This window comes from Pithys albifrons, chromosome 3, assembly GCF_047495875.1.
Source record: "Pithys albifrons albifrons isolate INPA30051 chromosome 3, PitAlb_v1, whole genome shotgun sequence".
NCBI lineage: Eukaryota > Metazoa > Chordata > Aves > Passeriformes > Thamnophilidae > Pithys > Pithys albifrons.
Genome location: NC_092460.1, coordinates 29,634,356 through 29,648,934, shown reverse-complemented (window position 1 = coordinate 29,648,934; position 14,579 = coordinate 29,634,356). Strand labels below are relative to the sequence as shown.

Here is a 14,579-nt window from a genome sequence, read left to right as displayed (position 1 = left end):
TATTTAGGAGTTGTCAGCTTTTCTGGAAGATGCTTCGATTCAGATGGATGATTTGCAGCAAATTACTCGAATAAACTCTAGGTGCTTTCTAGCCCTGACATAACTTAGCTTTGCCATCCTGTTATTTCAGATGGGAAGGTCACATAGGAACTACTGTGGCTGAGCTTTCCAGTACTTAGCTGTAAGAATGGAAACACAGCAGAAAAGTTTGGCTTAAAAATTGTCATACTTTTTTCTTTAATGAAGAATGATACAAAAATTTGCCTTATATCTTTGTGGAAAGACCTAGCTTTGTATATATTTATATTTTTATGTATGTGGGGAATCTGGGATGAAGTAGAGGAATATGGAAACCAGAGTTTAGAGCAGATTTGTGAGGTCATAGAAGTTTTAGTCTATCCAATAAACTCAATGTAATTTTTAGTATTTCATGACAGGGAAGTGCTTTGTTTACCTTAACTGTTCTGCAGGGTTAGTACTATGTTAGTACATTCTTCAACCTGGAGCAGAGCTGTTTTGAGTAATTATTTTAAACATTGTTTCTGTATGTGCTTGCAGTGTGCCAAAGGCAGTGATGCATTTTCTAGTGAACCACGTGAAGGACACTCTTCAGAGTGAGCTGGTAGGCCAGCTGTATAAATCCTTGTTGTTGGATGACCTTCTGACGGAATCAGAGGACATGGCACAGCGCAGAAAAGAGGCAGCTGACATGCTAAAGGTGAGAAAGAGATCAGGACTTCATGGCAGTATTAATCATATAAATGTGAGATTTTTTTGAAGACTTTTGCCTTCCTTTTTTCTTTGCTGCTATTTTAAGAGTATGCCAGTGTATCACTTCTCTCTGCTAGAGGAATTATGAGTATGTGACCAGAAAGTATGATGTAGATGGAGTACTTGGGAAGAAGTGACTTAAACTATATTTTGGGCATAAAGCAAATCTAATCTTGTGTTATTTTCACTTATACATTTAGTTTTAATAATGTGCTTTATTTAATTTTGTAGTGTTTAGGAGTGCTTTTTTGGGAGATTAAACTTACAGTGTTGAAGTGCTGTTCATGTATATCAGAGAACCCAGTGGCTGGTGTCTGTAGGCAGTGCCCCATCCTATGAACTGTGAAAATGTTTGCACTCACCTGTGATGACCTTGTGTGCATTTGTGTGACAGTCTTTGGGACATGTCTGTGTTAGTGAACTCCTCTTCATTGTTAGTTATGTTGTGTGTCAGTGCCCAGAAATCTGCTGCTTTGCATTCAGCTGCACAGAAAAGGATCCCTTTGCCAGTTCAGCTCACTTAAGAAGTACCAAGAGGTGCTTCTCTTTCATATTGCAGTGTGGTCAGACAATGCCTATTGGAGACCGGATACCCTGAGATACTGCTTGTCCAAGACCACCTGCACAAACTCATAGCTCAGATTTCTCCAAATTTGAGTAATACTATAAATAATGTCAGTATAAGTTGGTATTATGAGGTTTTAAATTTGCAGTTTAGCAGGCTACACTGCAACGAATATTGCACAGCGTTAAAAGTGATAAAAAGTAGGTGCAGATTCTCTTTTATTTTGAAGAGGGTTTAAAACTTTAAAATTATATGTGGTGAAAAAGTCTTCCCTTCTTGAGAATTTAATGTGTTGCTACTCATTTCACAATGGAACTGATGAGCTTAAAATTAGACTTTTAACTTTATACTTCCTGGACTGGTGCTGTTACCTCCCTGAGAAATCTCTACAGAAAAACTAACTAGCTCTTGCTTTTGTGTGTTTGTGTGTGCAGGCCCTGCAGCGAGCCAGCCAGATCATTGCAGAGATTCGTGAGACACACCTTTGGTGAAGACTGTATCAGCCGCACTATTTATATGCATTGGAGGTTACATTGGCTTGAAAATTGCTAGGCATGGTATACGGAGTAGAATTTTTATTTATGAACTCTTCTTATCTGTGTACTGCAACTGTGTAAATCTGCTCATGTAAAGACAGTTGGTTTGATTTGCAAACAGGAAAATATGCTGTATTTTGCAAAAGAAGTCGTATTTAATCCATATAATAAATGGCTCTAAATGTTTCCTTACCAGCTTTCTGGTGCAAATTAAAGCAGACCAAGTCTTCTGTCTCAGTGACAGTCTCATTTGAACTTGGGGAAAAAACGTTCAAGTTCCAGTGCCTGACTTGCTGAACAGGCTGCCTGTGGTTAAGATGGCCGGTGTAGTCTCGTGGCATAGTTTTAAGCTGCTTTTACAATAGAAGTTTAAATACTGTGAAGAGAAGAAAGCACCGAGTATTTTCTTTCATGAATATATTGCATGCAGTGTGACAGATGGAGGTATCAATTTTATAGCACAGTAGAGATGTCGACTGTATTACTATGTATGTGTGTCCACATTTCTTTTTCCCCAAAATGTTTAAACTGCAGACAAAACTCTGAACTTGATATAATGGAGTATCATGTAGGAAGAATTAGCCTGGAGCTTGCGAACAATAGCAGCCTGCCAAAAAGTGGGTGCAGAGGTATTCATGTGCACTGGAGCTTGTGTTATGAATGTTGGGGATTACAATCAGGTACAAGGACATCTTCCCCTTCCTCCCCCCTGGGACCAAGCCCCTGGACCATCCAAGAGTAAATTTGTTCTGGCAGAACTGAAAAATAAAAATGGATTTCAAAACTGTAATGGGATAATAAGTGTTTCTTTCAAAAACAGATTAAGTTGGCCAGGGAGAAGGGGATCCCCACAATTTCTTTGAACTTTGGAATGTATGAAAGTATGAAAGAAAGTCTGTGGAACTGGACTATTCATACCAGAGATTAGAGTTGCTTTTGAGGAAATTTTATTGTGTGCTGTAAGTAGCTTTTTTATTTTCCTTTTTTTTTTTTTGGAGGACAATCATAAAATTAGGAAATTTTAGGTTGGAAATCAAGTTGATTTTTTTTTCTTCTCACAACAATTTATACAGATAATTATTGATAACACTAGCCTTTAAAAAGTAAACATTTTAATTTTTGTGAATAAAAATTTATTTAAACTCCAGCCAGCACACTTGCATGTATTTTCAAGCAGATTCACTCCTTTTGTATAAAGTGAAAATGTTTACTATAGTGCTGCTGACATTTTATCTATAACACAACTGCATGAAAAATAGGACACTGCCCTTAACCTCCATGGCTTTCGTTTATGGTATTGGGCCAGTGTAATGTTTTTATTACCTTATGTAGTTCCTTCCCACTTTAATCAGTTAGCAGAAATGGAATTCCTTTTGTAAGCTGCTTAAGATTGAAAATTTAAAAATTCAGTTTACAAGAAGTTCTGTTTAAAAATGCATTTTTGTCATGGTAATCTTCAGTTTGGCATCTGTGTAAGCACAAGGAGTAACGTCTGACAGGTGCCATGTTTGGATACTTCTTGTATGATCCGAGATAATTCATGCAGAACACAGAAACACATAATGTATTTTTAAACATGGTGTATGTATTACATGTAACGAATATAAAGGAAGTAATTTTAACTTCTTGCATTGTGTCCAGGGATGGTACTTCTCAGATTTAAGAAATGTGACCGAAGTGCAGACCACTTTTGTAATCAACTTTGTTGATCAGAACAAGTTTTTAATAGTTTTGTCAAAGGCATTACATTTCTGTTTGGAATTCACCTGACACCTCTTTTTACATTTTACTTTTGACATATAAGCAGCATGTTTTCAACAAGGTAGTGCCGTCCGTAAGTGAACTGCTACCTAAGCTTTAACCCCCAAAGTTCAGTCAACAGTCTCGTGAAGAAATAATCTGACTTGTAAAGTTTTGAAGTGCTGCATAAAGCAAATGAATTTCATTTATTTAAGAAATTCTTGCAAGTGATACCTGGCTCTGTAATGTGAAATTTCCATGGTGTTAATTTGATTTCTGAAATGTTACGATTTTTTTTGTTTAAGTTTCACAACAAGTTTCAATTTGGTAATGTTTTGAGTGCCAAAAAATGAACTTGATTTGTAATTCTTAATGCAAGTCTTTGAAAGTCCATGCTGTAACAATCCTGTTATTTAATAAACAGACAATACACAAAATGAATTATCCCAGAAATAGTTTTGAACTGTAGTTCAAGTGAGAGGATTTAGTTAATAGTGAAACTGTATTTGTACAGCCTTATGTATGTTTCTTCTTGCTCTCGTTCAGTTCTACATTTTTAGTTCTTGTATAGTTTGCATAACTAATAGTGTAGACAGGCTGCTTGTGGCTGTTGATAGGTTTGAAACAAGCTGTTTTCTGGAATTGAACTAAAATACTTAAAATGCCACTCTTAGTGCCAGCATTGAAAGAAATAATGGGTAAACTATGGAAAAAAGCCTAATGAGGTCAGCAACTGAAAAATTCCCAATTAAACTGATTGTTTGCAACTGCCTTCTAGCCACCTTAATTAAATTTAAGGTTGAAATAATTTGGTCATTAATGCACAAATTTTAGCTAACTTAAAAAATCCTTGCTCTCCAGTGGGGGGAGAATCATGGAGGGGAAAAGCCACTGTAACCAAGTTCAGATTAGTAAATGTCTGACATTACTACCTGAGCTCTGTGTAGTACTACTGTAACTAAAACACAGTATCCTGATGTGAACAGTTTGTCAGTATTTAGTAGTCAGGTTCAAATTTCACTTAGTGGAATAGATAGGCAAGGGGGATTTCTGTGTGCTTCTGACTTTATTCTGAAATAAATAGGGCAGACCTTGCATAAAATCTGCCTTAATGCTTTGTGGGGAGACTGGCTTTGACAGATGCCAGATTGCACATGGCAAACTCTGGTAACCTGCTTTATGTACTTAGAGCAGGGCAACCAACTTGCCAGTCTGTTGTGCCCCTGCACTGTTGGTAACTTGAACGGAATTATCACGAGTAGATTTTTTTTCCTGCAGTTTCATCCTTCAGCTGTGAAGGCAATGGGTAGCTGGTATTTGGTGTAGTTACTGAAGATCTCCATTGGGTTGGCATTGCGAGTGAAACTCTGAGCTTTGAGGTGAGAGCCAGATGATTGATTCTTTGAATATGGTTTTGTGCTTGGTGACACTGTTTAAACTACTGAAGGTGCTTTCATGCTCTGATAGCTCCCTTTGAGTTACCCCCTGCGTGCCCTTTTACCCTCTACCACTTCATTGCTAGCTGCCACACTAAGGTTAAATTCAAGTCCTCAAGGTTTTACTGTAGAAATGTTTTCGGTGAGTTTTTTTGGTTTTTATGTATCTGTCCCAAGTAATTCCTTTTCTTTTTTGCACTTTCAAGTCACACATTTGTAGCCGTGCTAAATGCTTTAACATTAGTTACTACTTCATCTCTGAACAAACTCTGTTTCTGATTACTTGAGTGTACCTGTTCTGGGGTTTAGGATAAATAAAACCAGGCTTAGAAAGAGTATGTGATTTTCCTGGTCATCCTTGATGTTGGCCCAAGTCTTCAAATGCTCAGTTGCAATAACCTTGTACAGTCAGGGCAAGTAGTGCTTGTAACTAGCCATTTCTTGGGAAAGAGCCAGGGAAGGCTTTGGATTGCTATAAATTGGTCAAAAGGAAGACCAGAGACTAAATTTGTCAAGAATATTTGAGTCTTATTTAAAACCCAGTATGCAAAGAACTTAATTCCCTTTTTTAATTTTGTATTTGTAAAAATAAATAAAATCTTTGTAATAGATTAGTAAAAGTGGGTATGTGTGTGCAGGTGCACCATTTGGTAATTAGGAGAAATGGGAAGGGCAGAGATCAGACATGTAATGTTAATTAGTCCTATAAGTTTATTTCCTGCAACCAGAAACTGTCAAATCTGCTCTCATTTTTCTCTGGTGGCAAATGTGGGGGTGTACTGGTGCATTTTGTTCCCAGCTGCATCTTTCTTATTTGCTCTAATGCTTGTGTCATTTAAGGAGTAAGACAGGGGGATGAACTAACTTTCTCTTCACCTTTTTCCTCTATATGGTTTTTCTTAAGGCAAAGGTAACAAGCAACAGAAACTGGTCTTCAGAGCTGAGGTGATGTAGAGAGTGCTTTTTTAAGGTTGAAATGACTCAACTACTTTTCATGTATCAGAGATTAAGATAGAGATGTCTCATTATCAGGCAGGTAAGTGGGATCTGGAAACTGAAAGTAATATGAATAACTTCATGGGCTGAGCTACTGAAAATACTGCCCTTTTTCAGTGTGATAGTCTGAAGACACTGTAATCTATAAACAGCAAGCCCCTATAATTTATTACTGTTGTAATCTTGAGTGACAGTAAAAATGAAACCAGTATCAAGTTGATCAAGTAAAAGGAAACATAAAAAAAACCCATCTAAAAAAATAACAAACTCTCCACCCAACTATATATAGAATAGCTGCATTCTTGAGACTTATCCTTTCTTAGAATTCCCCATTCTTATCATAGTCTGGGTGGTTTTAAACCAGCTGATCTACCCTCACTTACTCTGACAACAGAAGTGATGGTCCTGAGTTACCACATTCAGGAGACTCAGATTTAAAGCCTCTCCCCTTGTGGCTGCAAAACTGTATTGTCTGAGATTCATGCACCAGGAAATGATTTTCTGTGGCTTAATTCTTGAAAGCAACATTGCACCCAAGACCCAAAGCACTAAATCAGACTGAGCGTCCTTTACTATTGCAGCTCTGAGCCAGAGAACTACATTACTATATTCTATCAGTCACTAACCAGTTGTACATCATTCAAATCTGGGCTTGCACTGCAACTCATCCACCTGTACTGCCTAAGCAACCCCATCTCAAACCCCATCAGGGAAGGAGGGAAGGGAATCCAGCAACGAATCCTACTCCATGCTTACTGGATTCCAGGGGTGTAAGCAGCTGTAGTGACTAGTAATAAGAGGGAAGGTGTGTTGCAGCAATAAAGCAGTTCTACCTTTAAATGTAGATGTTCCCATTCTACCAGTTTTTGAAGTTCATTCATGTCATCTTTACAATAAAATGAGGAAGGACTGATCCCAAAAGCTGACTTGGCCACAAGCTGTAGGATCACTTTCTGATCATCTCCTATTAAGAAGTGCAAGTTTTTATGTTGCCCTGTCTAAAGGATCTTTTTTGTATGCAAAAGCACTACAGCTTCCCTCATATTTTTCCTGGTGCACCCATGAGTCTTGAGCAAGTAAGATTTTAAAAGAAAAACCTTTCCTGTACATGCTCCAAATCTTCTGGTAAAATATACTATCTTGTAACTGACTGTACAGCCCACAGAACCACTGCCAGGATATACCTTTGACAAAGATGCCAAATACCATGGATGAATCCAGGGAATTCATGGGACCAAGACGCAGGACGAGTATCACTCACCTTCTAAGTCATACTATGCACACTGAAGACTTACAAGGGTTTAATGAGGTTGATTTAAGCTTTGAGAGGTTCTATACTTGGACATTTCAAAAAGGGATTGTGCTGTGTATTCCCCCCCAAAGGCTGGAAAGTGCCCCCATACATAATCAAGAAGCAATTTATTAGTGCTTAATCATTATACTCCTTTATTGTGAATTTTCTGCAGCTTCAAAGCCAACCTTTTCAGAAAAACTCATTGATTGTGGGTTGGTTGTCCTTGCTCACTGGCACAGGTTTCTCTGTTAGGTGGCACACGCTGGCTGTAAGAAGTCCTGGGTTTGAGTGTGATTTTGCTCATCTTGCTGTGGTTTATCCTGTGGAGTAACAGGCCACTGTTCCCCTCCAGCACAAGGTTTTTAAAGTAGAGGAACCACATCTCCATTTTTGGACTTGGAAATGAATCTTTTCATTTTCTTCTTGTGCAGCTCCTCTTATGAATGGTGCTTTGAATAAGGCAGAGTATCTCATCTCTTCCAGTGGTATAACTCAGCTGCTTTATTTGACCTCTCTTGGTGCATTGGAAAAACTATGGTGTTGGGCAGTTTGTGGGCTGCGTAGTAATGCACAGGACAGGATCACCTTCAAGTATTTCTTCAAGCAGTAGAGCTGAAATGACCAGTCATTTTGGGGATACTTTGTTATCACAACTGCAGCCACTTTATAATGTAGTAATTTTTCTTTCCAACCCTAAGTAATGATACTCCATTCTTGAGAATGTGCTGTCCAAGAATAAGAACAGCCTCAGGGTTAGTTACACGAGTCCCATTTATTGAAACTCCTCCATCTGTAATTTTCTGGTACCTTAAAAAAAAGAAACAAAAACAACTGGTAATGGCAAGGAGAAGCTACTTACTGCTATTAGGCATTGAAAGTTCACACAATGGTCTTTCTGTTGGATCTATAATTGAATAAATTTTAATTTCTTGTATTTCATTGTCAGTCCAGGTCAAGAGTGACTGAAACTAACCTTAGTCTCTACTGCTCCAATTCTTTCTGAGAGGTGAAAGGAAACCTAGGCTGTTGCTTTAGGTTGTCCCTTCATCAGGTGTAGATTTTGCAGCTGAGGTACATAAGGCTGTTAACATACACTTTTATTTCCAAACAGAATAAGGTCCTGTGATCCCCTCTACAATGCTACTATGTAGATCACAGCCTGCTTCTGCTTGGTTTGGCTGTTCTGGTCGTTTCACCTCTGACCCCAAACCATTAAACTGTTTAAGTGTGTATTCCTGAAGGCATCAGGTGAGGACTTACCCACTGTGCCCATCTGGAATGGCATTTGCTTTACGACACAAGTCAAGAACAGTCATTCCAGGTTCAAGCATCAATTCAGCAGAAGGAGCTTGTTTGAAAAGTTCCTGTAGTTCCAGGTCAGACATCTCTTCCAGTGCCTCCACACTGCTGTAATAAAGGGCCTTAGTGCACCTGTGAGAACAAAGATCATTCAAAATAGGGAGCCAGTCTCGTCTTCACACTTAGTGCTACTCAAGCAGATTCCTCTCCCCAATTTCTTCTGAGAGTCCACAGACTAACAGAGGCATATAAAATACACCCCCATTTTATTCACTGTACCCCACTGCCCTGCAGATTTTTTTTATATCGTTATTTTAAGTCTACAGAATTACTACATTTTTAACATCTAAGCAACAAATAAATACATTAAAATAGTCATTGAAAAGCTATGGATAATTACTATTGAAAAAACCTGAAACAAAACTGCTTGACAAATCAAACTTCACCTCTTAGCAGATTCTAGGCCCTCTCTCCCATGGACAAGCTTGGTTACTTCTGCAGCCAGGCGTTTCTGAGGGCCCCATTTTTCAGGTTCTTTCACATGCATTTCCATGATGTGAGCAATCTCCTCAAGAGGAAGGAAGGTGAATAGTTTCAAGTATCTATGAGCAGAGAAAAAATATTTGTATAGCCATCATTACAGATTTCCTGCCTTTGTCATTCAAAATTTAGTCAGTTTAAGAAATCCGTATTACAGACATCTGTCCTTTCAAACAACTCTTTGTTTTTGCCCACATGCTTCAGCTCACCCCAGGATAATTCAGCTTTTATTTAATATTCTGCCTAGGGTTGTGACTTCATACATTAATATGGTGTCAGATGCTTTTATAAATCTTGTATTCCAATGAACAATTTAGTTTTCTCCTAAAACTTTTACAGGATTTATTGCAATTGAGTGTCAGCTAAGAAGCTTAACTAACACTGCCAATCTGTGGCAATCATGGGACAGAAGTATGCTAAGTATTGGTAAGTATCTTAGCAGGTAGATTATTTAGGATAATCAAGAATTTAAAGGTGCATTCTCTTCACAAAAAAGTCCCTTTATTGAGTTTGCAGTCCTATGAAATGCAGTGTATTAAAGGCACCTTTACTGTTATCAAGTCTGAACATGTGAAATATTTTAATGTTAAGGACCCACATACCCTTCTTTTCAGTCTGAAAGGTGGTGTGGATGCAGAACCTACATTTGAATTATCAAGGAATAAACCTTTAAGAAGTAACCAAGTTATGACACAGGTCACCATATGAAAGGGCTGTACCTGTCTGAGGTTTATCAAGTCTCAGATTTGACACTGATACTGAAGTTTAAGGTAAAATAGATTTAGAAGAGAAAGAGCAACTTTTCAAAATCAACGTTAATGCTCTGAAGAGGCTTATGGAACTACTGCCACCATGTAACTGCCTTCTAGGTATGTTTTCCTCTAGAACAGTGGTCTCCCAGGAGGTAGGCAATACAATCCACTGAGGTGCAGGAAGAAAGAAGTTCAGCAGCACTACACTTCTATAAATGAAGAAATATTACATGTATTGCAAGTGAGTGCTTAAAATTTCTTTTACTGTGATCATAAAAGTCTGGAGATCACTGATCTAGAGTTAATACAATAATAAATATGAACTTCTTGGCTTTTTCTTAACAAGGTAATATTCAAATCTGTTTAAGGATATGCAGATTTAAATGTCATGCAGTTCTAGAAGCTGAACTTTCTGGGCTTATAACTAGTTAAGTAGCTTCTTGCAATTAGAATGTGTTCATTCTGGATACCTCATACTAAATCAAAACTTGTAGTAATTAATATTTAACTGCAATTGCTCATTAATCAGGAGAGGCTACATTCGATAGTGATGGTACAGTACTGAAGCAAGTACCTTGTAAGGCAGAGTCACTTCGCTGGCAGAACAAAATGCACTATGCTTCATTTGTTTGTTCATCAGCCTAATTTTCTGATGCATATGCTGGCATATGGAGACAGGTTCCACTATCCTGCATACTTAGGTACCAGTCATGCCTGTTTATTTAATAAATGTACAGTTATAATTAACATACACTTCTACATGGAGCTTGTGTTGCACGTATCCAAATAAAACAGAGGACAGTTAGGATTAGGTCCTATAAATGATGATAACAAGCAAGATGAGGAACAACTTACTTTTCAACTACATTATCTTGTTGTCTGACAAAAAACTGATACAGCTCAAATGGAGAAGTCTTATCTCTGTTTAGCCAAACTGCATTTCCAGCAGTCTTTCCCAGTTTATCTCCAGTAGTACTAGTAATAAGAGGTACAGTAATTCCAAACACATCTGTTCCTGTCATCCTGAGAAAGAAAACAGGCACTGCATATTAAAAAAAAATCACATATTGGTAAATTTGACTAAAATACAAACATTACACAAGGTCCTATCCTTGATATAAAGCAGTTAAATAGGACAGGGAGTGAGGAGCAAAAGATGCCTGAACACGTGTTCTGAGAAGAGGGCTTTATGGAAAAACCCCCGAGTTTTTAAGTTCTTTCGTGTATATTTAAGTAGTTTCATGAGCAACAGCATTAGCAAATTCATTGTCCTGGACCTCTTGCCTTCTTCCCTGAGTAGTTATCGAAGCTGCTTGTGTGGCTGGGACATTTGTAAGGCTTTTCCTCTGTGTCAAATCTCTGTCTCAATACATACTGAGGCAGAAGCATTACTACATCCTCACTGATTAATACTTCTGCAAACTTTCTAAGACTCACACTAAATGTGGTGGATAAGCAAACAGCACATCATCACGTTTCATTTTATTTTTGAGAAGGAATGGAGCAATCTTGAACAATATACCCCAACTGCTTCTCCTTCAGAAGGATTACACCAGGAAGCATGTTCCATCAGAGGACTTGTCTTCATTTTGTCCCATGCTCCAGGGTATTTGATTCTGGTTCTTAGATCCACTAATACAAGAGCTTGTTCTTTCTGTTAAAAATTCATAAACAATTTAAGCATAGAAAATGCTTAAACCCTGGCCAAAATGTATGTATGTGCCAGGCTTGTGGTCAGCCAATTAATTCCTCTCAAATCACAGAGTTTTGTGCAAGGCCAAATGTCTTGAGGGGTGACTTCTGCCCCTGGTGCTTTAGGGACTGTCACCACCAAGTTTTTCGGTCACAGAATCAACTGAGTTGGAAAAGACCCTCCGAGATCATCGAGTGTAGTGTATGACTGAACTCCACCCTGTCACCTGGACTGTGGCACTAAGTGCCATATATCCATCTTTCCTTACACACCTTCAGGGATGATGACTCCACACGTTCCTGGGAAGCCTGTTCGATGTCAAATCATCTTTTCTGTGAGGAAGTTCTAATGTCCAACCTAAACCTCTCCTGGCACAGATTAAAACTGTGTCTTCTCCTCCTGTCACTTGTAACTTGGAAGAAGAGTGGGACTCCCATCTGGCTACAACCTCCCTTCACGGAGTTGTAGAGTGATAAGGTCACCCCCGAGCCTCCTTTTCTCCAGGCTAAACAACCCCAGCTCCCTCAGCCGCTCCTCACAGGACACGCACTCCAGACCGTTCACCCGCCCTGCCCTTCTCCGGACCCCTCCAGCACCTCAGCATCGTCCCAAACTGGGGAGCCAGAACGGGACACAGCACTCGGGGTGCAGCCTCACCAATGCCGAGCACAGGGGGACAATCGCTCCCCTGGTCCTGCTGGTCACATTATTCCCGATACAGGTCCCCGCTGCCCCGACCCCGCGCATCGCCCCCGCCGTACTTGGTGACGAGTTCGTATCCGGACATGATGTTGCCCATCTGGTCGTGGCCCCCGAGCTGGATGCGGCAGCCGTGGTGCTGGTGCAGGTGCAGGAAGTCGTACGCCTGGAGCGCGGGGTACAGGAATTCCGCCAGGCTCATGCCCTCGGCGCTGCGGAGCCGCGCCTGGCAGCTCTGCCGGCTCAGCAGCGTGCCCATGCGAAGCCGCCCGCCGGCGCCGCCGAGGAAGCGCAGCAGCGGCTGCCGGCCGAGCCAGCGGGCGTTGTCCAGGAGCAGCGCCCGGCCCAGCCCGGCGCCTCCCGGATCCCAGAACAGCTCCCGGTGGTTGCGGAACAGCCGCTCCAGCCCCGCGCGCAGCGCCAGGGCCTGTGCGCGCGCCCGCCCCGCAGGCAGCGGCTCCCGCGCGCGCTCCCGCCCCGTCGGGTCCCCGAGCCGCGCCGTGGCCCCGCCCACCACGGCGATGACGTCATGGCCCGCGCGCTGGAAGTGCAGGAGGGCCATGAAGGGCAGCAGGTGCCCCACGTGCAGCGAGTCCGCCGTGGGGTCGAACCCGCAGTATGCGGCGAGCGGCGGCTGCCCCGGGCCCAGCAGCGCCGGCAGCTGCTCCTCCGCGCTCGGCGCCGGGAACACCTCCTGGAATAGCCCGCGCTCGCACTGCGCCGCCAGCAGCCCGCCGGCACCCCGCGCCCGCCGCGGCTGCTCGTGTGCCCGGCGGCGAAGCGGGAGCGGGGCCGGGAGCGGCAGCGGGGCCCGGCAAAGGCCGCCCCCCGGCCCCGCCGCCCGCCCGCAGCGCCGCCACAGCGCCCGCGCCGCCATCGCGCGTGGGGCACGCCGGGAACGGGCGGGGCAGAGCCAGGACCGCCCCCAGCGGGGAGCGGGGCGGGATAACCGGGAAGGGATAACGGCGTGGATAACGGGATGGGACAGGACAGGACAGTCGGGATGGGATGACAGGACGGGACAGCCGGGGTGGAATAACTGGGGGTGGGGTAACCGGCATAACGGGGTCGGGAGGAGCTGAGGGAAGCCATGGATGCCTGAGAATGGCTTCAACGCCTGGCTGATGGTTCTCCTTTACGATATGGAAGATTGGCACAGACTCAGGATGTGTTGTTGGCTCCTCCTCTGCTTTTCCGCCTCCCCCCCCCCCAACCCGAAATACCGGGATTTCTGTGCGTTCCGGCTGAAATAAATGCGTGGGAAATGAGGCCCTCAGCTGGTAGCAGGTGCCTGGCAGAATGGGTACCAGGTGCTTACATTGGTAATACTGAACTTTAGAACTTACTCCAGGGACTCTATAAGCTGTATTACTAGAATTTATTAGCTCTACTACATAGTTCGAGTACTTGGCAAGAGGACACTTAAACTGTAGGGGTGTCCAGCTATAGGGATGTGGATGATGAAAGGAAGATCAGAGGAAAATGGGCCCTCTCCAGAAGGAAACGGGAGACCTGGTTACGTGGTTACACTGGGATATGGAGAAGCCTGAGATACTCGACGATTGTTTTTCCCTCAGTCTTCAGCAGCAAGTGCTCTAAGCACACCATCAGAGTTGCAGAAGGAAAGTCAAAGATGGGGAGAATAAGGAACCACCTGCTATGGGAGAAGATAAAGTTCAAGACTGTCAAAGGAACTTGAAGGTGCAGAAGTCCATAGGACTTGATGAGATGCATCCACGGAACCTGAGGGAACTGTCAGATGAAGTGTCTAAGCCGCTATCCATCATTTTTGAGAAGCTATGGCATTCCAGTGAAGCTGCCACTGACTGGAAAAGAGCCCCCCCCTTTTCTAAATTGGAAAAAAGGAAGTCCTGGGGAACTACAGGCCAGTCACTCTCACCTCTGTGCCCATCAAGTACATGGAGCATTTTCTCCTGGATACAGTGCTAAGGCACAGGAAAAGTGAGTGGTGACAGCCAGCAGGGCTTCACTAAGGACAAGCCTTGCCTGACAAATTTGGTGGCTTTTTACAACCAGGTTACAAGGGAAGAGCAACTGACATCACCTGTCTGGACTTGTGCAAAGCATTTGACACTGTCCCACACAGCATCCGTGTCTCTAAATTTGAGACACATGGATTTGGTGGATAAGGAACTTTTTGGTTAGTTGCAGATGTTGAATTACTATCAGCATGTCCAGGGCCAAGTGGAGACTGTATGTACTGATTGTATAAAGGTTACTCAAAATGAGGACAATGA

General features: G+C 42.1%; 2 protein-coding genes across 6 annotated transcripts in view; one reads left to right on the top strand and one right to left on the bottom strand.

Moving 5' to 3' along the window:
- The window catches only part of DNM1L (dynamin 1 like), a 39,351-nt gene extending 35,298 nt beyond the window's left edge, over positions 1-4,053 (top strand). For all 4 annotated transcript variants that reach the window (XM_071551172.1, XM_071551170.1, XM_071551171.1 and 1 more), the window contains 2 exons: positions 559-718; positions 1,771-4,053. In XM_071551172.1, coding sequence (XP_071407273.1) covers positions 559-718; positions 1,771-1,827 — 217 coding nt within the window. In that variant the 3' untranslated portion in view covers positions 1,828-4,053. The remainder of the gene's footprint in view (positions 1-558; positions 719-1,770) is intronic.
- Positions 4,054-7,369: 3,316 nt separating this feature from the next.
- Positions 7,370-13,211, bottom strand: YARS2 (tyrosyl-tRNA synthetase 2). 2 transcript variants are annotated; one of them, XM_071551167.1, is made up of 5 exons: positions 12,384-13,211; positions 10,785-10,952; positions 9,084-9,239; positions 8,599-8,769; positions 7,372-8,145 (listed from the first exon to the last, which is right to left on the bottom strand). In XM_071551167.1, exons 1-5 carry the CDS (start codon positions 13,196-13,198, stop codon positions 7,986-7,988), a joined length of 1,470 nt encoding a protein of 489 aa, XP_071407268.1. In that variant the 5' UTR covers positions 13,199-13,211; the 3' UTR covers positions 7,372-7,985. The 2 variants fall into 2 exon arrangements, with proteins under 2 accessions (XP_071407269.1, XP_071407268.1); XM_071551168.1 differs by lacking the exon at positions 10,785-10,952 and having other exon boundaries at positions 7,370-8,145.
- Positions 13,212-14,579: the final 1,368 nt, after the last annotated feature.